Source organism: Trichoplusia ni, chromosome 16, assembly GCF_003590095.1.
Source record: "Trichoplusia ni isolate ovarian cell line Hi5 chromosome 16, tn1, whole genome shotgun sequence".
In the NCBI taxonomy this organism is placed as follows: Eukaryota; Metazoa; Arthropoda; class Insecta; order Lepidoptera; family Noctuidae; genus Trichoplusia; species Trichoplusia ni.
In genome coordinates, this window is record NC_039493.1 from 4,044,225 (window position 1) to 4,064,710 (window position 20,486).

The 20,486-nt window shown below is 35.2% G+C and overlaps 1 protein-coding gene across 1 annotated transcript; it reads left to right on the top strand.

Annotated features, from left to right (window-relative positions):
• The first annotated feature begins 1,997 nt into the window (after window positions 1–1,997).
• On the top strand, window positions 1,998–19,530 carry LOC113501706 (venom serine protease Bi-VSP-like). The gene is made up of 10 exons (XM_026882909.1): window positions 1,998–2,135; window positions 5,799–6,407; window positions 7,159–7,299; window positions 12,277–12,434; window positions 12,781–12,988; window positions 13,526–13,664; window positions 17,184–17,347; window positions 17,600–17,701; window positions 18,110–18,294; window positions 18,617–19,530. The coding sequence occupies exons 1-10, from the start codon at window positions 2,063–2,065 to the stop codon at window positions 18,770–18,772; spliced, it is 1,935 nt and encodes a 644-aa protein (XP_026738710.1). The 5' UTR covers window positions 1,998–2,062; the 3' UTR covers window positions 18,773–19,530.
• Window positions 19,531–20,486: the final 956 nt, after the last annotated feature.

Genomic DNA, 20,486 nt, shown 5'->3' on the forward strand with positions numbered 1-20,486 from the left:
ATTACGGCTATTCAATTCCATGCCAGCATGCATAACCGTTACTCAATACTTTAATAAGGCTTACGAAATAAATGGTGAGCGATTTTCCGATAACCCAATTTTGAAATACCAGAAAAACATCAATTTGGATCAGTTTAGTTCGACATTTCAGTAAGACCGCACCATGACGATGAAACAATCAACTATCTGCACTTTGATACAATCCTTCCCAGTGCTCCTGATTCTGGCTCAAAATTCTCAGAGATGTTTGAATACGCCGCTTGTATACAAGCCACCGAGTCCTACGCCGTCGCCGGAGTATTACGAAGCTTTGGAAGCTCTATTCCAGAATTTATACGGGCACGGATCCCATGGCTCGCCCGGACATGACGTGGGTTACAGCTACGGGTACCCTCAGCCACAACCATCACTACACCCCTGCCAATATGGCCGCGCACATTACACCCAAGGCAAAAAGTGGTCGACACCTAGCGTGTCCTACGGCGGCTCATACGGTAGCAAGCCATGTTACCAGTATGTGTACACCTCTGGGCATAAGTACCACACGTATGGCACCCCATACCAAGGGTTTCCAAGCTACAGTGCTTATAAATCGGTACAGGGGAAGAAAGAAAATATATACTCACTGAATGGGAATGTTAGTACTACTGGATATGCTCCGAATCAGGTTTATAATACCAAGAATAGGTACCAAGTGATCGTGAAGAAGACTAAGATAGGCGGGAGGAAGAAAAATGGGAAGTTACAGCGAGGTAAGATATATTGGATTAACATATGATTTTACAATTTATGACTTAGTGCAGCCTGCCTGGATGTCAAAAACATTCTCTAATGTGGATAAAAGTAGCTTATCCGATATGTCGTCTACCTCCATACAAAATATGATTGAAATCGGTAGAGCTGTTTGAGAGTAAAGATGAAACAAACATACGGGGTACGGGGTATGCTTCCACAAAATCATATTAAGCTCCATGATTTTCCCATTCTGAGGTATTAAATATGCTTGTTTGCGCTACATGTTCAGATGAAAAATGACGATCGCACACTTATAACAATTATGATATTTTATCGTCAATCCTTGAGATAAATACATAAACACATGATCGCTCTAAACTGTAGAGGATTCTCGTAAATATTTTATAATGACTTGTAGAATTATATTGTTGTATTATATCCTGGTTATTAGGGTTCTGTACCCGAAGAGTTGAACAGGAACCCTATTGCTGAGGCTGCGCTGGATGTCTGTCTGCGCTAGGCTGTACTAGGCTATGCTGTACCGTCATTTTATTTACTGAAACAAAATTTGTAAATTTTATTCCTAGATCTTGCGTTTCAAAATTTCCTCAAAGCCCTCGTTTTAAAAGAGACTTAAAATAACGTACGTAACGTAAAATTTTAAAATGCCCTTTAAATTATTTTTTTCATATAAGCTTATAACTAAAAGTCCTTACACCTTTCGTATGAAAGCTTTTTGCCACATGTATTACACAACACTACCTAGTTCCAAACTAAAAAAAACTTGTATTATGAATGACACATAGATTATGATGACCAGTGTTACTGGCATGGGAATAAGAATTCTAAAGATTATCCTTAAAAGTTTCAAATTTGGATCAGGGAATGTTTTTGGCCAATCGTGTAATCAGGATTTTGTAATTGTAAAGTTCCTGCCTGCTGAAATAGCTGCACTACCTAAAACATACACCATCATAGATATCCAAAAATGTACACACAATGCACCAACCCACATAAAAACCAACTCTATAATACTTAATGAACTTGTGTAACATAATAATTAAAAAGTCAATATTAATCACCATAAGTACGTACAAGCTTAAACGAAGGCCAAAAATGTATCACCGCTTACTTCCACTGCACCGGATAGGTTATCAAAGTTTCCGATTAATACAATATGAATTTCCCTATCGGATGACGTACATGATCATGGTTTATATCACATCTTAAACCGTCTGACCACAGTACAGTGTCAAGTGCCGACGGACGCGCGCGTCCGACTCGTTGTCCGAAAAAAAAACGCGTCCAATCGCGGCCGCGAAGTGTTATGATCATGGCTAAAGGGTTTTGTGCTTTCTTGTGTGTTTGTCTGTGTGTTCAAATTGTGGTTGGTCAATTTGGTAAGTTGGTTGATAGTTTTTTTTGTGTTTGTTTTTCCAAGTTTACAGCTTTCTTGTAAACACGGATGTGATTGGTACTATTTATCTTGTACTTAAAACCTATCACTTAGGAGTTGATTTAAAGGAATTGTTGTGTTGTGTACAGCATTAAATATGTCTAAAATATAAAATATTATTTTGCCTTAAATACGTAAAAACAATAATATATTTTATTTCATGTTTAAGCTTAACATTTAACGCACTTTAATTACATAAAAACAGAAACTTACCTATGGATTCATTTTTATAAATCATATTTACTTGATTCAAGCTGAAAGACACAATAAGCTGTTGATAATTTGATCGTTTTCTAGAAAAACATAGGTCGCAAGCTGTTACGTATTAAACTTAAAAAGTTAAAATAAATAAGTAATGCTTTTTTTTCTTTTTTAAAATCTAATTTCAAAAAAGAGAATTTTTGCTGTCAGTTTCGAGACACAATGACATCGGCCAGTGATGCTTAACGAAAACACTGTAGGTAGAAACAAAATAAACATTAAATGATCGTTAGAAGCAAAAAGGTTAAAACATCTTCAACATTACTTCACACAGTGTACTCACTTAGGTATAATTATATATTAAGTGTTATCTTGAGATCAGAAGGTCATTGGCACAGTGGAGATCGGAAGGGTTTCCCCTTTTACGCCAATAGGCATGAAAAATAGTGAAACGATACAACTGTAATTTACTAATTATGTCCTTCTACAATGTGTATAAGTAACTAACATAGGAATAATAACACAAACAAGGGCCTATCATCTAAATTATACATGTTATCATCTTTGAGATGCTGTCTTTTAACCCACAAAAATATCTACAAATTAAATGGAATACCCATAATACAAATCTAAATTTTCCTTATGTAATAAGCAAAAAGTATAATTTTGATTATCAACATAGAATCACAAAAAAGATAAACAGTTCTTAGGGCTATAAAAACACTGGTCACTTCGCATCTTGACCTTGTGTGTATCCGAATAGTTTAATAATGCCGAATAGAATATGTCTGAGTCACAAGTCATTAAAAAAGTTAGATTTCGGCAAATAGCGGCTGGAAGTTGATTTGCGCTTTGCGCATGCGCGTTGATTTATTGAAAAGCGCGCCATTTTGTAGAAACTTATTTTTTTTGCAATTTTTTTTATTATTTTTTGCGTCAAAATAATTTCGTGTTAGAGTATCTAATGTTGTTTTATCGTGTGAATAATGTCATATGACCACAATTATGACGTAGGTAAGTATAGCACCAGAAGAAGTCATGAAATGCATTAGTTTAAAGGAAATTATGAATTTGTGGTGTTGGTGGTGGTAATAAGAAACATTTTTGCTTGTAGTTTTCGATTTTAAAAGTTTGCACGTACCAAAACATTTGCTAGCTGAATAAAACTGCATGCATTGACAGTTGAATATTAAAAATTAATCGATCTAAACTATCTTTTATTTAGTTTCAGACTCTAAAAATACTATTTACTAGCCTATTATGTTTATATTATTGATTAGTTTTTAAAAACAAGACAATATCATTTTGTCTTCATATTCCAGCCTGAACTTCAATTTGATTTATTTCGTGGTATAGAAACGAAAGACTTCAACGAAAAAAAAATCACCTTGAGTAATTTACAGAAATATTTTTAAATAATAGATAAAATACCAACAAAAAAAACGCATAATGGTTAAGAAAAATATGTGACATGTAACCACAAAATCTTTTATAATATAGCTGCCATTCAATTATTCGTTCGCCTTATTTTGTATCATAGACAAATTGACCCTAGACCCGTTGACCTCCTCGAGGTCCGCCCATGAACCGCATCGACCACACTGGCCACTGGCCATAACTAATTATTATGCGCATAAAAACCTCCATTTTCCTCATATCGCCTCAAAACGTATGACGTCATAATCCGGTATATTTTACCTGTATGCTTGATAATGATGCAGTACCATTCATCCTAAAATTATATCTAATAGCTAAATAAAATTCCGGTTTCGTGGAATTCCCCTTACCATGGTAAAACAGTTACTGCTGTTTGGATCCGTTTTGTAAAGATATAAACTTATCTGTATCGGTTAGCTCTTCCTAATTTAGTTTTAAATTGTAAACAACCTTTTTGTACGGTTCACTTGCGTAAAAGCATGTGATTGTGGCTACTTGTAATGGTATACTGAGTGTCGGTTTTTGGTTATTTTATGTGCACCTAATTCATTGTGTGTCATAATAACAATATTGTAGTTTTTGATAATTATATTTATCATATCAACTTTAATACATCATTTTTGTAATAATTATAATTTTCGGGTAAACCGTGAATAACAAAATCTTAATTACTGTACTGTGCCTTAGTTATGATTTCTTAAGGACAGGTCTCTTGTTAGACGGAACACAGAATTTGTTATATAACCTCCATAGAATTAAACTTCATCAAAGGTTCATCTACTCATATTTACCCATTGATGTATTTGCCTCATTTTTTGCCGCCACAACACAATGAGTCGTTAAGGCCAGTGTCAATGAGCAAAACACAATGTTTGTATTGTAACTTGTTTACAAATTTAAAATTGCTGACGTGAATAAAACCTTTTTAGATTGCGACCATTTTTTGTAACTATCCGAACAGGATATATTTGATTGGGTGCATTTTTTAAGTTATTTTTAACTCGTTACATTTAAATGCCCTCGAAAATGTTAGTGACTGTAACGCAAACAATTTTGTTTTATTGAATCCAATTAAAAATTCGATGTTATTCTATGTTTTTGACGACCTCCGTGGTCGAGTGGCGTACACACCGGTTTCAAGGTGCCGCTAGCTCTGAGGTCCCGGGTTCGATCCCCGGTCGGGTCAATGTAAAAATTCACATTTCTACATTGTCTCGGGTCTGGGTGTATGTGGTACCTTCGTTGTATCTGAATTCCATAACACAAGTGCTTTAGCAACTTACTTTGGGTTCAGAACAATGTATGTGATGTTGTCCGCATTTATTTATTTATTTATTTATGTTTAGAAATCTGAACTCTAAACTAATCGGTGATAAATTGGCATATCTAAGACCTTTCGCACAAGAAGGATTTGTATTTGTATTATCAAGATAATATGAGTCATATAATCGGGCACATAAAATTGTTTTACTTTCGAACTACTTTATATTAATCTGGTATTTCACGTAAAAATGAACAGGTAACAAACGAACAGGTTTTTTTCATCAAACAAAGAACATACAAGTCCGGAACAATTAGCCGGAAAAAATATAGTAACAGGAAATACTAGAAACTATAATCACTTATGATAAGTTGACAGTTACTTTATTGTCTTTGCTCTTACGATACGATGAATAAAGCTATATCACGTAGGATCACTAACAAATGTTTAATAACACATAACTTGGACAACAAAAGTCAACACCAAAAAAACATACGGTCATTCTTACCATACGACTTTTTTTATGAATTTTTTTTTTTACTTTTTTGCAAGCTTACATGACCGGTCTTTGCCTCAACAGTACCATGACTACTGGTCGCAAAATTCCTCTTCCCAAATTTAAGGCTTATCTTCGGGACATATGGTTCAATGCTTCAAGCTTACACACTTCTCATTCAAAACAGTCCTAATACCAACTTCATCCCACAGGTTTCTTCCAAGAAAGAAGTAATCAGAATGGTTTCCCATTCTTCGGCCAAGTTATACAAGGACCCAGAAGAATAAAGGACAGGATAACAGGATTCTTCAACCAGCCAAATAGACCTCAAATAAGTAGTAATAATGAGGATACAATTATCATTGTTGAAGAAACTCCAAGTAATAATCAATATGGTATTTACAATGGACAGAATTTCGGAAGACCAGTCGTCTTTCCAGATAGCAATGGTAATGGCGGTAATACACCGAATGGTAACGTGAACTTCCAACCAAACCAAGGCAATGGAAACTTCCAACCCAACCCAGGCAATGGGAACTTCCAACCCAACCCAGGTAATGGGAACTTCCAACCCAACCCGGACAACGGTAACTTCCAACCCAACCCAGGCAATGGGAACTTCCAACCCAATCAAGACAATGGTAATTTTCAACCCACGCAAGACAATGGGAACTTCCAACCCAACCCAGGCAATGGTAACTTCCAACCCAACCCAAACAATGGTAGCCCCCAGAATGGGAATGACTTCAACCAAGGGCAAGGAGAAAATAATGGATACGAAAATGAAAATAAACAGAACAACGATGTGAAATCGAATGAAGGTGAGTTACCTTTCAATTCAGATAAAATTCATTACTATGAAGTTAGGAGCTTTAGAATTGTAAGCGTTTTTTTTTGTTGTATTATCAAATAAGTGGAAATAGGATATCTTGTTCTCAAAACGAGTTTTCAACTAAATCAAAATACCTACTACTATTTTTCAATACCAACTCATCTGACCGGTTTGTGTATATGGCTTTTAAGAAGATGCTTTTGTTAATTATTGCTAGTAGTAGGTATCTACGATCCTTAACATGACAACAATGTAGCTGATTCAAAAGTATCCTTAATATTTCTATGTGTAACATCTTTTAAAACTCAGGGCCATTATTTTTCAATTTCCCAGTTCTAATATTGGAGTGGCTTTTTTTTTGTTCTAGCTGAAGTATAGTTTTTTTACAAACAATATTGTAGGTACTGCGTTAAAATATGTTTAAATTCTCTACTAAAATAACTTCCTAACCTTTTTGTTTACAATATATATCAAGCATTTAGATACTTTTATATTATACATGCCCAATGACTAGGTGCATAAAAAGTTGCAAAGAAAGTTGGCTAGTCATTAAGCTAAAAATATTTAATAGACCGGACCGTGTACCCATTGTCTTGGTCTTTTTTTATCATAATCACGGTAGAAATTCTTATGGAATCAGTGACTTCTAGTTTCGGACCCAAACTGAACGGAGTCCTTAATCATGAGCTGATGCGGTGGTACTTATTCTGCTTATTTTATTCGTGCGTAATATTCTACAGAGAATACAGTTCCCGAGAACGACCCAGTAAACTTCGAGGATACTCCGAAGGTCCAAGAGACCACAACATTACCGGCACTCGTCCCAGTGCCGGACCCCGAGTCCAGGAACAACTTCAACTTCAGACCTCAGAGCCCGTTCAGTGAGGACCTATTTATTATTTAAACTAATATTTGGTTTGTTCTTGTAATAAAGTAAAAAAAAATCAATAACATTATTTTAATGAACTAATTTGAAATCGAGTTGTGTTTAATTGTTATGACGGTTGTACTAATTGAATGTATGATAATTATTTATTATTAATAACAAAATAACAGACGTCCACATGTAACTAACGATTGGAGTAGAATAATAGGACTGGTTTTAATAGCACATTTAGTTTTCTCTTAATTCATTAGTTAATATTTTGCGTATGGGCGCGGCGTAGGCGACAATTACGATGATAGGGAAGAGTATCCAGCTTTATTTCCCTTTATTAGACATGTATTTATCTATTTCAATTCTGATTAAGACTCGTCCCCAAAAACCTTTCATAAAAAAAATTAAGATGGAAAAAAATGGAACCAAAAATTACTTTTGAGGTCACTTAAAGCAGTATTCTCCATGCATGGCATGAACATGGGAAACCAATAAAGATAAATTCACTTCCCATGTTTATTATTAAGCTTCATTTGTGATATCATTATATCATTATCATAGAGAAATGATATCATTTAACCTTTAAATCGATTTATCGATCTTTTTCTTCTTCTACGTCTCTCGCAATAAGGAATTGTTTGCTTGCGTTCCGGGGGTTTCACAAACATTTAAGCCACATGCACAGACACCCAGACTCAGGACAAGCATTCGTGGGTCTCACAAACGCTTGTCAAGTCGTACGCGACACGTCGCACGTAATGCTTACATTTTTTTTTGCTAGTTTTATGTTTTGCTTATTTTATGGCTTTTATATCTATAGATTTTATATCTTCTTTCACATGCTGCAAAAGCTTTTAAACATCCCTTATTAGTTTTATTTTTGAAATCTGAATTACATCAAAGGGGTCGTTATGGAGGGAACTCTTTTATATCCTACACTGTAAAGTCTTAGTCAGTCTTAGTCTCATTAGCTAATTTAATTTAATTAAAATTGTGTTTCGTCTAACTTTATCGAACTACGTTATATAAAATTCGGACTATGAATATTAAACCACAGGTCATTAGATGATCAAACAGCATACGATTTAGCTGACCTTTCCTTATTTGTAATACATTGCAACACATTTAAACCAAGTTCACTCTTGTGTGATTCATACTCACTCACTAAAATATTTACGTGTATTTAAAAGCTGACGAACAAGAATCTTTAGCCAAAATATTTTAATTTTATACAAGATATTTTATACTAATCTAAATTTTTTAAATCATTGTATTTCTAAACCACACCCATTTTGTAGCTTTTTTTCCGTTGTGAGAACAGTGAGAATAAAGGTATATCTACATAGGTTCATAGAAAGGTATACACTTTTTATGTACCTGAACGTATGTATATTGAACTAGCTGTTGCCCCCGAGTTCGTCCGCGTGGTTAGAAGATTAGTTAGGAATTTTTTAACGGAAGCCCTCGAAGATGAATAATTTTCCCTGTTTTTTCTACATTTTCCATTGTATCTTCGCTCCTATTAGTCGCAGCGTGATGGTATATAGCCTAAAATCTTCCTAGATGAATGGTCTAACAAACTCTTCAGCTTTATATATTAGTATAGATTGTGAATTTTAATTCCTAGATTCTGGTCTTAGCGAAAACAGGCTAACTTCTTCAGTTAAAGGTAAACCAGAAGGGTAGTATTAAAAGCAAAGACTTAAAAGAGCAACAAATAATATTTTTCTTTTTGATGATATGATAAATATCATGTTTCGCACATTAATATGTCAAGGTTATCGGGATAAGGGCCTCCCTGACCCCTGTGCGATAAACTTGTAAACTTTATTAATAGTATCGATTCGCGGACTAGTTGTGACGTGACCTATCAGAGGAACATTAGAAAAATTTTATATAGGTTGTCATGAGGAAAAACTGTTCCTATTTTTTTAAGACAAGACTACATTTTCTGCGATTTAGTTTAGAGGTTAATAATATTAACATTTAATTTATTATCAGGCAACATGGGCCAAAGATGGTCATAAGTGAAAACTTGTCAACTATATTAGTTACAGTGTTAGAGCCTTCCCTTGATTAAATCTTTTAATTGCGGTTTTCTGTGATGTTTTGGTGTAAGCACTTTTATGTTAATTTACTCAATTTTTCTATTTAGTTAATGTCCATAAATTAAAAAGTCATGCCAATTTTGAGAAGAAGACTAATATAGAAAATTTGACCAAAGGAAGACATCTACAAAACATAGTGCCCAACGTCACTAGTCCACGCGAACCAAGTGGCAAGCGCAGCTCGTTACGTAACACATATCTCTGTATACTTCATTATCTACAAGTTGACAACATAACAAGTTTGAAGCACGTCTTTATTATTTAGGATTTAAAATAAACAACCACTAAATATACTACAATTGTTATTCCGTTAATTAACATGTACACAAGTGCACTAATAATTAGCTGGTAACGAGAATTGATTAATGTATACTAATATTTTAATCTCCAAATGATGGCCGTTATACAAACCCATGCGTTTTGGTTCAGTGTTTAATAAAAGTCTGTCCAAAAGAAATGCCATTTCTATATAATTGTGAAAGTTTATTCTTCGCGTTGTAATCAAATGTGTTCTCATATGGTCCAGACTTATATCATCGTCCACAACGCCTGTGACTTTAGTCTAATGCAGTTCGTACAAAAGTGTGTATTCATTATTTTTGTGAACCAAGGCCGCCTGGTTGGCCAGTGCAGGTTCATATAATGACCATTTTATAAGGTCGCGTGTGACAACTTCTAAAGGGCATTTAATTAAGTTTGTTAGAATCAGTCGCGACATACTTGCATTAGTATATCGAATCAAAATGTATTTGAAAGGGTAAATTTAAATCTTACCTAATAGAAAATATAAAGTAAAATAGCTAGTAGATATTTGATAACTTATTTACAAAATATAGGAAAGCGGATTCTGTCTTGAATAATGTCTTTTTTGTTTTGTTTGTTGAGATACACATCAATAAAATGGCTTCCATAGGAACTTATTGGCAATATCATAAACAATTGACAAATCAAATTTATTGCCCCCTACGATAACATTTTGAAATCATTCGCGTGGTTATCTACCAATCGGCTATTAATGCATTGAAATTTCATTGGTATGACCACAACATGATATCAATAATACTCACTGGCCATCTCCATAAATAAACGTTGCAAATGCCAATTGTAAGCAATAAAAACTTATTGATCGTTAATCAATTGTGCACTTGTAACTATCTATATATAGGTTGGACCAACATAAGGCTCTGAAAGTTAATGCATTTCATAAAGAAGATACACTAGAAATCTAACTTAAACACATGGAGATTTTTTTGTATTTTTTGATAGTCAAGAATGTGAAAGAAGAATAAAGAATGTGGAAGAAAGTGTTCCTTAATTTTTTTTCAGTCAGATGTAATGCTTTTTCTACACCAGAAATTCATTGAATTAACTAAAAGCGCAAAACAACGGGTTTACCGGTACAGCTAGTTTCAAATAAATATTATTCCTCTGCTCACTTGTCGTACATAACATTAAGTTCCCCGCCCACACATTTGCCACTCATAGTTTTTGCGAATATTCAACAAACTTCATATTTATTTATCAGCTTGTTCACAAGTTCTTTAAGGCAAATAAAACTTTGGTGTTTGACGCATTTAAATATATATATATATTTGTCGTTAACTATTTTGCCTTGGCGTGGTCCGAACACAAATGTAAATCAACAAATACATTGATTGCAATCCAATGCCACTGGGTCTAAAATTGGGTATTTTAGTTAAACTAACTGTTGCAAACATAAAAATCGGGCTAAAAACCCTTTGTTTTACCTAATCCAGGTTATAAGCTATCTGTGTACCTAGTTTTAAAGAGGAACAAACATCCACTCACACTCCTTTCGCTTTTAGAACATTAATAAGAAGGACTTTTGATCATACTATTGTATTGAATTAAACTATTTATATCGTGTTTTCTCATGAATTAATATCGATTTGATGCTTTCCTAAAAAGGCTGGTTGAAAGAAATACTGCTGAAGTTTATAATTAAAATTGTCTTGACATTAAAAGAGACTGTGACCCCCAAGTTTTCTTTCGACATTTCTTATCAGAGCAACCCTATAGGGAATATCGAAGCCAGCATTCTAAAAAAAAATGATATATCTCGCCTGCAGAATACATGATTTCATTTCACTTCACTTTTAGTTATCAAACAAAATATATCATTCTATAAAGTTTCATTAAGTATAAATAATTAAACCTAAAGATGGTACCTGTTACATGCAAATAGCTTCGTAAAACCGGTTTCCACACCTTTGTATTGACAAATGAAACATCACCTTATATCTATTATTTTACAACTCAACATGCTTAAGTAATTACAACCAATTTATTTTACACTTCATAAACATTATTAAAAGGTATTTGTGTTAGCACGTGCATCTTCAGCAAATACTCTTGATGAACGTTAAGCATCCATTTTGTTATAATTATTAAACTTCGGGTAATTATTTACCCCGTAGTAAGACTATTATTTTTCAAAAGCTAAAGCCCTGGGCAAATCCTACTGCTGACAAAAGACCTTGGTGGATAGGGGGATTACATTAGGATACTCATTAGGATACTCATTATAACTGGGTGTTCTAATTTAGAAGAAATAAGAACAGGAAGTTTTTTACTCCAAATAGCCAGTTGCACTTTAACTACATTTTGGGAGACGAACATGTAATAAACAAACCAGATTTAGTGGTTTCTTAGGTTTACGCGAATGTTAGACATTGAATTGAAACTGCTTTTACGGATTTTATCGCGGTTTAATTTTAGATTTTAGTTCCCGACGTTTCAAAACCTTTACAGGTATCATGGTCACGGGCAGACTGAAACCAGATTTACTTACCCTTTAGCCAATTCAGTCACATTATCAGCCACAAATCATAACATGCACCTTTCCTTTGCAGAGGAAACATGTACGACGGTGGAGGGCGGTGTCGGCAGCTGCATCTCGGTGTACACGTGCCAGCCGTACCTGAGCGTCATCCAGGCGTCCAGGACTAACCCCAATGCTGTGCAGCTGCTGAGAAAGGCGCACTGCGGGTTCGAGGGAACCGCGCCTAAGGTAAGACATTGTCTTAATGTAAAACTAAGCTTACTGGCCTATATTCTGGCCTCTGTCTATAGACAGGATGATAATGCCATATATGGTGCAGAAGATTTAATACCATCATGTGGTTTATGAATAATGGGTGGAATAAGGAAAAGGGGAAATCGTGATGGACCTAGTGTTTACTTAAAGATGGGTGGCTTAAATAATCTCTTAAAAAAATCTCTCATTCAATGAAGACTTATTCGTGAACCTGATTAAAAATACTTTTGACATGATGCATTGCAGCACTCTCTGAACCACCAACGTATTAACTTAGACATAACTTTAACAAAATTTTCTAACCTTCCTCCTCTTCCAGGTATGCTGTCCCCGTCCGGGCATCCCCACGGTCCCACCAGTCAGCACAACCACCACACCGGCCCCCACACCAGCCCCCACGCCCGCGCCCACTCCAGCCCCGAAGACCACGACAGGAGACTTCGTGGACGCCCTCCCCGAGCCCCCGGTCTGCGGAACCAGTAATGCCACCTTCAGTAGAGTGGTTGGCGGTATTAATGCTAAGCTTGGTAAGTTCTACTGTTTTACAAGAATGTTTTGTAGTGTACAAAAGTTAACATCTTCAAAAATGTATTTCATTATTTTTCATCTAGCTTTTGTAATCTAATCCAAGTCTCTCCAATAAAGGGAAATCTTTATCAAAATCTGTGAAAATCAGTAATAAGTGTATCTCAATTTTTAAACCATAATGATCCTAATGGTCTTTTTGCTAGTTAACTTTTCTACAGGATTTTCTATAGCTAGGAATACATCGAAATAACTATGTTAGTCGCAATTTATTATTTTTTGCACCCAAACTGGGGCATCCAATGGCGTACTCTATTTTCCAGTTCATCTGCACTTTGAATACTAATGATGCAGCCTGCGTGGATGCGAAAAGGACAGAATATTATTTTATTGTAAAAGAATCTCTTCCTCTTCTTCTTTGTCGTTACACCCTTGGAAGACTGATCGTGGTCAACCACTCTGACGAATTATGTCGCCCTCCGCACTCCTTACACATATTTAGTTCAGCCTCAATCTAAACCGCTCCCGTTGCCCTCCAGGTGACTTCCCGTGGATGGCTCTCCTGGGCTACAAGAACGCTCGCTCGGGCGGCACCAGCTGGCTCTGCGGCGGCTCGCTGGTGACCGCGCGACATGTGCTCACCGCCGCGCACTGCATACACAACCACGAGAACGATCTGTAAGTTACGTTTTTATTCCAGCTGTAAGTCCGTGCTTAAAGGAATCCAGACGACTTCTAGATTTTTCAATCATAATACTAGGCCATAAATGTGTGATCAGGCTTTTTACCTGATCCATAAGGTTTGAGCATTGACCACTACGCTAGCTCACTGGGTTGGTGATTTTAGACTTCAATATTTTGCAATTAGGTTTCTTACTCTAACTGTGTTAGCGATCGGACTTGCAACTTCATGAACACTTACATATTTTGTTTTTTCCAATATCCTTGCCATTTTCCCTATTCCTTGTGACACGGAAATCATTGTAGTTCCTTTGCGTATAGGTTAGCTCTTGTACATAATAAATACGATGCTATTAGTCTTCATTTTATAATGCGTCCATTAAAATCCTCGTAAACTACACCACCAGCGGCCAGTAATGAAGCTGTAATTATGTTGTCAGAGTGTAATGCAACAATGTTCCTCTAAACGCCCATACATCACCCTTACATTTAATACAACCGTTACGTTCTGAACACATTATTCTTTGCCATAATATCTGCAACACTTCCGTAAAGCAAAGTACATATAATGATCTGTGTACTACATGAACTGCTAAATGAATATTTAAACATTTAGAAGCAAACAAACTGCTGTACAACCTTAGTGAACCCGAGTGGTATTTCAGTTATTCTTATTGAAAATTAAATCAAATAAGTTATTGGTAGAGGCATTTGCTTAGTAGTGAACGGAGGCGGGCAATGATGTCTCTGAAACTAAAAACAATCTGAATTCAACGTTTTGTATCAGCATCATGGTCCTAAAACTGTCTGTAAGTACATTATTACTCAAGTGCGACGTGTAGTCTGTTTGCAAAACTAATTTTAACAGATTCACTAATGGACCGCCAAGTAAATGTTTGTATAGTTCATTTACCTGATAATTTCCAAGAACTACTTAAGAGGGCTCATAGTGTCATAGTCTTTAGCGAGAAAACACTTGGGGAAGTCCTTTTGGGCATTCTCTACCATCAGGTAGAGACCTTCTACCATAAGGACTTCCCTTTCCCCCCTGAGTATGACAGTTACCCGTAAACCAGGGAGATGATTCTTTTTTCTCGATGTAATATTCGATTGACACGAGGCGTTCTTAAATGCAATTTATATTTATTGTCCATATATAATCGTATGGGTTAGGAGCAGTAATATTGTTATGAGACACTTCTGAAAAAAAAAATGTCAGGACTCATTGCATAGCCGACTATCCGACCGATTCGACACACAAATAAATATTTTCAAAAATTATAAATAATATTATGTTTACAAAGAAGAAACTTTTTGGGTATAAACTTACCAGATAAGGATGCAAAATTACAACCCAGAAGCAAGGTTCAATCTTATCGGGCTTTCCCAGTTAGCAAACTAGACATGTTAAGTTATTGCTAATTACCGAACCCTGTTTGACTTGCTTCGGCAGTGTTGTTCTAAAATAATGCGTCATTACATCTGCAAATACTTGCCAAGGTCTGTTCATAAGCATACTCTTAAGAGTCATTAGCGATTGTGATTTTTTCAGTATCCTTATTACTTCTTTGTTAGAATTTGTTGCTAAGATCAAACGATCTTAGTATTTAAAGGTGTTAAAAGAACTGGTCTTTTGAGAAAATTTTGTTCGAGACTTTTTATTTTGACGTTATATTCGCAATTAGTACCTATTGGCTTGTGAAAACTCAAACGTAACTCAGAGTTTTTGTTCCACTACTTGTAAAGAACTTATTCAATTGACTCACTCTGTTCTATTAGATCCTTAGCTATTTGACACAATTCCCTTGAATAAAAACCGGTCAAAGGTGAATTGAAGTCCATATAAAAAGCCTAAAGAGAAAAAAAAATTGCAATTTGAATAAAAATTGGGCCCCCATCAAATTTATGGCCGAGCTCTCCAATTCCTACACCCGATTATTATATTCATATTTGTTTGTTATAGTGGCAAATCATCTATGAAAATGTATATTTAAAGTAAATTCTTATCAGGTATCATCAATGATCGAGATCACGCTATTGATTGCGTATCACAACCGGTTATGTTGTAATTGCGTTGAGCAAGATGCGCCCGCGCCGCGTCAAATGTGACGTCAGCACAGGATGTTGTTTTAAAAAGTCCCTTATTGAATGCTTGATTGAATATTATTCATCTTCAAAATTTAAATGCACTCGTTGGTGCATCGTTTTCTATATTTCACTATCCCGTGCCTGATATTTTACTTCCTTATATGTTGTCACTTCTGCTTCTTTTCTGTGTTGTTCTTTTTTTTTAACCGTTACTCCTCCCTTAGATTTTTTATTAATAATTCTTTATTACATCGTGTATTAAAATTAACATACATGCGATGAAGTTCAACGCTATTAATTTCCAAAATTTTCAAAAATTACATAATTAAAATTCATTGATCAAAAATCTGGCATACATGGCTTTCAATAATGTACTTTACGTTACTTAACAACTACAGCACCCTGTATAACAAGTGCATGTTGCTGCGCACGCGACACTGTCCGATAGCTTTACATCCTCGTTGTACTTGACCAAGTAAAACTGGCCGATGGCCGCGCTCCGTCTCGATACGAGAGAAGGTCGCTACATGATCTTGTTTTTATTATAATTTTATTTCTTTATGATTTTGTTAATGGATGTTCTTCTTTGATAATTGAAAGACAATATAAATTAATTGTTTTATCATATGCCGGTTTCAAAAAGGAAGTTTTCAAAAAGCTTACAGTCTAATTTAATGGGATAAAGGCAAAAAAGTTTTAATAACTTATTGATTTTTTAGCCAATTGACTAATAGATTCTAAAGAGATGGTAAGTAATTTTTTTACCCAGTAAACGTCCTTATTCGAATCCAAATAAACTACCAACTAAACGAATAAGGATAATTGAATCCGCGAGCGAACGAATAGTTTTTATGTAAGTCAATGTACCATTGTAGTGCACTTGTCAGATTGTATCCATTGTATCAGCTAATAATACTGTAATGACGAGCCAATGTATTTTACATCGATTTTCAACCAATATTGTTTATCCTGACTGAATTTCGTGTGTGTGACACATGTAATTTTACTTGATTTTGAACGGAATGTGAAGTTTAAAATAAACCTTAAGTTACTTTAAAAATATATGTATTTATGCTTTTGCCTTAGTTCAATATCTTGGGCGTGACGATGCCATCAATAAGATGTATGGAAAAGGCAAGAAACAGAGGGGAATGGCTTAAACAAAAAATATAAATATTGCCAGCAATGGGATATTCAAGGCCGATGATGATTATGATTTATGATCATGAGGATAAGCATCGATAGAATGTGTTACTTTTGATCTGCCCTTTACTTTGTATCCTACATCTGCTAAACTAAAATGTTCCCCATTTGACTCGAACTGTCTTATTCCACTTCAAGCCAAACCCTAAAGAAGCTATATTAAACAACTAACAACAATTTCTTCCAAAATTCCCGAATGAAAATCACAAACATTCATAATTCCAGTTACGTAATCCGTCTTGGCGAGCTGGACCTAGCCAGCGAGACGGAGGGCGCGACCCCCGTGGACATCCTCATCAAGCAGAAGATCAAGCACGAGCAGTACAGCGCCACCGCCTTCACCAACGACATCGGAGTGCTCGTGCTACAGAACGACGCTCCCTTCTCTGGTAAGAACTAGATCCCAATATAGGTATAGTTCCTTACTATTACACTTGATGGAATTTTGGTATAGGCCATTTTCTAACATTTGAATTATTTAAAGATAATGGTAATTCTTTTCAAATAAAAATTTATATTGCGCACTTAATTTCTCTTCGATTTTTATGTGGAAAAAAGTTGTTCAAATGTGATTTCTTAATTGAGGTCCTTCGTGGACTTGTATTCTTAATGTTTTTAGCATTAATCATTTAAAATTGCAGACCTGATCAAGCCGATCTGCATCCCTAAGGAGCAGGAGCTCCGCGCGAGGAGCTTCGAGGACTACAACCCCATGATCGCCGGCTGGGGACACACCGAGTTCCGTAAGTTGATGTTGTCTTAGTAGAAAAACTAATGGTAAAAAATAATGGTAAAAGTATATGAGATGGCGCGAAAATTTGGATATATATCACAAAAAATGGATGGCAGAAGCAATAGTCTGAATAGATTGAAAAAATCGAAGGGAGGCTTTTGCTTTGCAGTGAACAGTAACAGAAAAATCAAAAAACTGATTTTTAGGTTACCAGAATTCTAGATTCGTGCTCTATTGTTAAACATTTATTCGTATCCTTATTTTCTAACATACTTCTCGGAAACAATTTTAGATGATAAAGTTTTGCCTACATTACATAGAAAAGTTTAAGTCGTTCTACTTAAACTTTTCTCAACCTTTCCAAATACTTCCTCCCAATCATGAATCATGAATAGTATCTCATGTGGTGTGTGTGCAGGCGGCCCATCAGCCACGCACCTGCAGGTGCTGCAGCTGCCGGTGGTGAGCAACGCGCAGTGCGCGGCCGCCTACAGCGCCTACAAGGCGCAGCGCATCGACGCGCGCGTGCTGTGCGCCGGCTACAAGCAGGGCGGCAAGGACGCCTGCCAGGGGGACAGCGGCGGCCCGCTCATGCAGCCCATTGTGAGTCACTGCTAGCAGATACCAATACAGACATACGACACTTCAATACATCGGGCTGCCTTCAAAGTTGTATCCCACTGCAACATGTGGATAAAAACCTCTTGAACATTAATAAAGAATTATAGACTAATTGTAACCTCAGGGTAACAAAACAGGATTTACTTCTTATATACAAATGTAATGACATAAACACATAAATCTTCCACCAAATATACTTGCTGCAATTAAGTGCGTTGTGCACTTTATCACTTTGACACAGGCTTTTAATATCACTATTTTAACACATACGAAAACTTTTCTAAATACTCATATATACTTGCAGTACAACCAGCAGACGTACCAGACGTTCTTCTACCAGATCGGCGTTGTGTCGTACGGCAAGCGCTGCGCGGAGGCGGGCTTCCCCGGCGTCTACTCCAGGGTCACACACTTCGTGCCCTGGATCGAGGAGAAACTCATCGGTCGCTCCATCTCGTAGCCAGGATACATCACACCGTAGTTCAGTTTACCTCGTAGCGGGACCAGACGCCACCTTGTAGTGGGACTACAGGATTCGTAGCCGAGATAACCTCGGAGCAAGGCTACGCGTCCTTTAAATAGGGAACTTCGTAGCGGGGTACTGGACTACGGGCTACGTGACAACTACGATACCTATGCTACGTACGTGCTACGAGATTATTTATCGCTAGCGAAAATTATTCCCGTTTTTGTAAGCTTCAGGAGATTTATTATTGTTTGTGTTGACAAATAGTCTGACAAGAAAAGAACAATATTAGCGTTAATGGTGTTCAGAAATTATTACAGTAAGTAACTACTCAAGAAATGTCGATAATTTTTTTTTATTATTTGATAACATAAACAATTATAATCACGGTCTGGCATAAACTTATGTCAAATGAAAAATTCAATTCTAAAAGATATTTGAAAACGCTTAAACGGACCACTTGATATTTAATGTTTGCTTCACATTGAACCTATTCACACTGTTCATTGGGAAATTATTTATGGCAAAATAAAATGACATTTAGAAATATTTAACAAATGAAATGAGATTTAATCTTCTTGTACAAGTATTAGTTTACTGGTTAAGCTATGTTTGTTATATTTATTCAACAATTTTATGGAACAAAATGTAACATAATATACGTATTTAAATTAACTTAAATTCAAGCCTCAATTTAACTACAAGTGCTTATAAACAACAAAGATTATTTAAAACAAGAAATAATCAAATTGACAATCATTTTATAATTTGTGTATTTTATTTTTTTAATTATTTTCAATCTTTTATTTAAAATAACTCAATATTTAGTATTAATCAAATCCAGGTGACCTTGAATGAAATGCAAATATCTCATCCCAGCTCTCACATAAAATAAGTTAATAATATAATTACTAATAAGTATTGACAAGTGTTATTAATTAATTTATAGTTGTATTTGTAATGTTAAGATTAGTTCTTGTCACAAATGTTTTATACTCTGAGATCCAAGTGATTTTATTTAATAAATGCTCACGTTTATTTACATTGTTTTATTTGTTCAGATCTTTAGGTACTTATTATTTTGATTATTTGAACAAAATAATTAAATTTCTGCTACCATATAATGGTCTTCGGCAGAAGTCACACTCAAAATACATTATTTGAAAGATAGTGTAAATATTGCTACAATCTTTTTTGACGCTTTGTAAATAATGTATATTTTTCTTTTTATATTGATATAGTTTTAAAAATGTAAATATTAGTTTAGTTTAATTTATAGTAATAAATAGGTTGAATTTTTAGAAAAAAAAAAATATTTAATTAAAAACAAATTACTTCAATATCTCTCATATTCAAATTCAATAGTTATTTATTGAGCCATTTTTGAGATTTTCATGCCTATCTACCCTTTACCCTTACACGTTACTTAAGGACTCAAACTGCCCCGCAAAATAGTACACTTAGGACAATATTAATTTATCTTATTTGGAATAAATTGACGAAAAAGAATTTTTAACAAATTTCATTAAAGAAAAAGAAAATTAAAGTGTAGAAAGAAAAATATTACAACCTCCTTCCTTTTTACAGTCGGAAAAACAGACACCTTGATAATGAATACCACATCAATGGTCATTATCGCACTTATCGACATACGTACACACGTACTTACATCAAATGATTAGCCTCGCATCGCTCCGGATTGCCGAAT

What these genes read in the sequence shown, in the direction of transcription:
- LOC113501706 (XM_026882909.1), top strand. Translation starts at nt 2,063, where the DNA reads ATGATCATGGCTAAAGGGTTTTGTGCTTTCTTGTGTGTTTGTCTGTGT. An exon ending in TCGAGGGAACCGCGCCTAAG is followed by an intron (nt 12,435 to 12,780) that starts GTAAGACATTGT and finishes CTCCTCTTCCAG; the next exon opens with GTATGCTGTCCCCGTCCGGG. An exon ending in CTGGGGACACACCGAGTTCC is followed by an intron (nt 17,702 to 18,109) that starts GTAAGTTGATGT and finishes GTGTGTGTGCAG; the next exon opens with GCGGCCCATCAGCCACGCAC.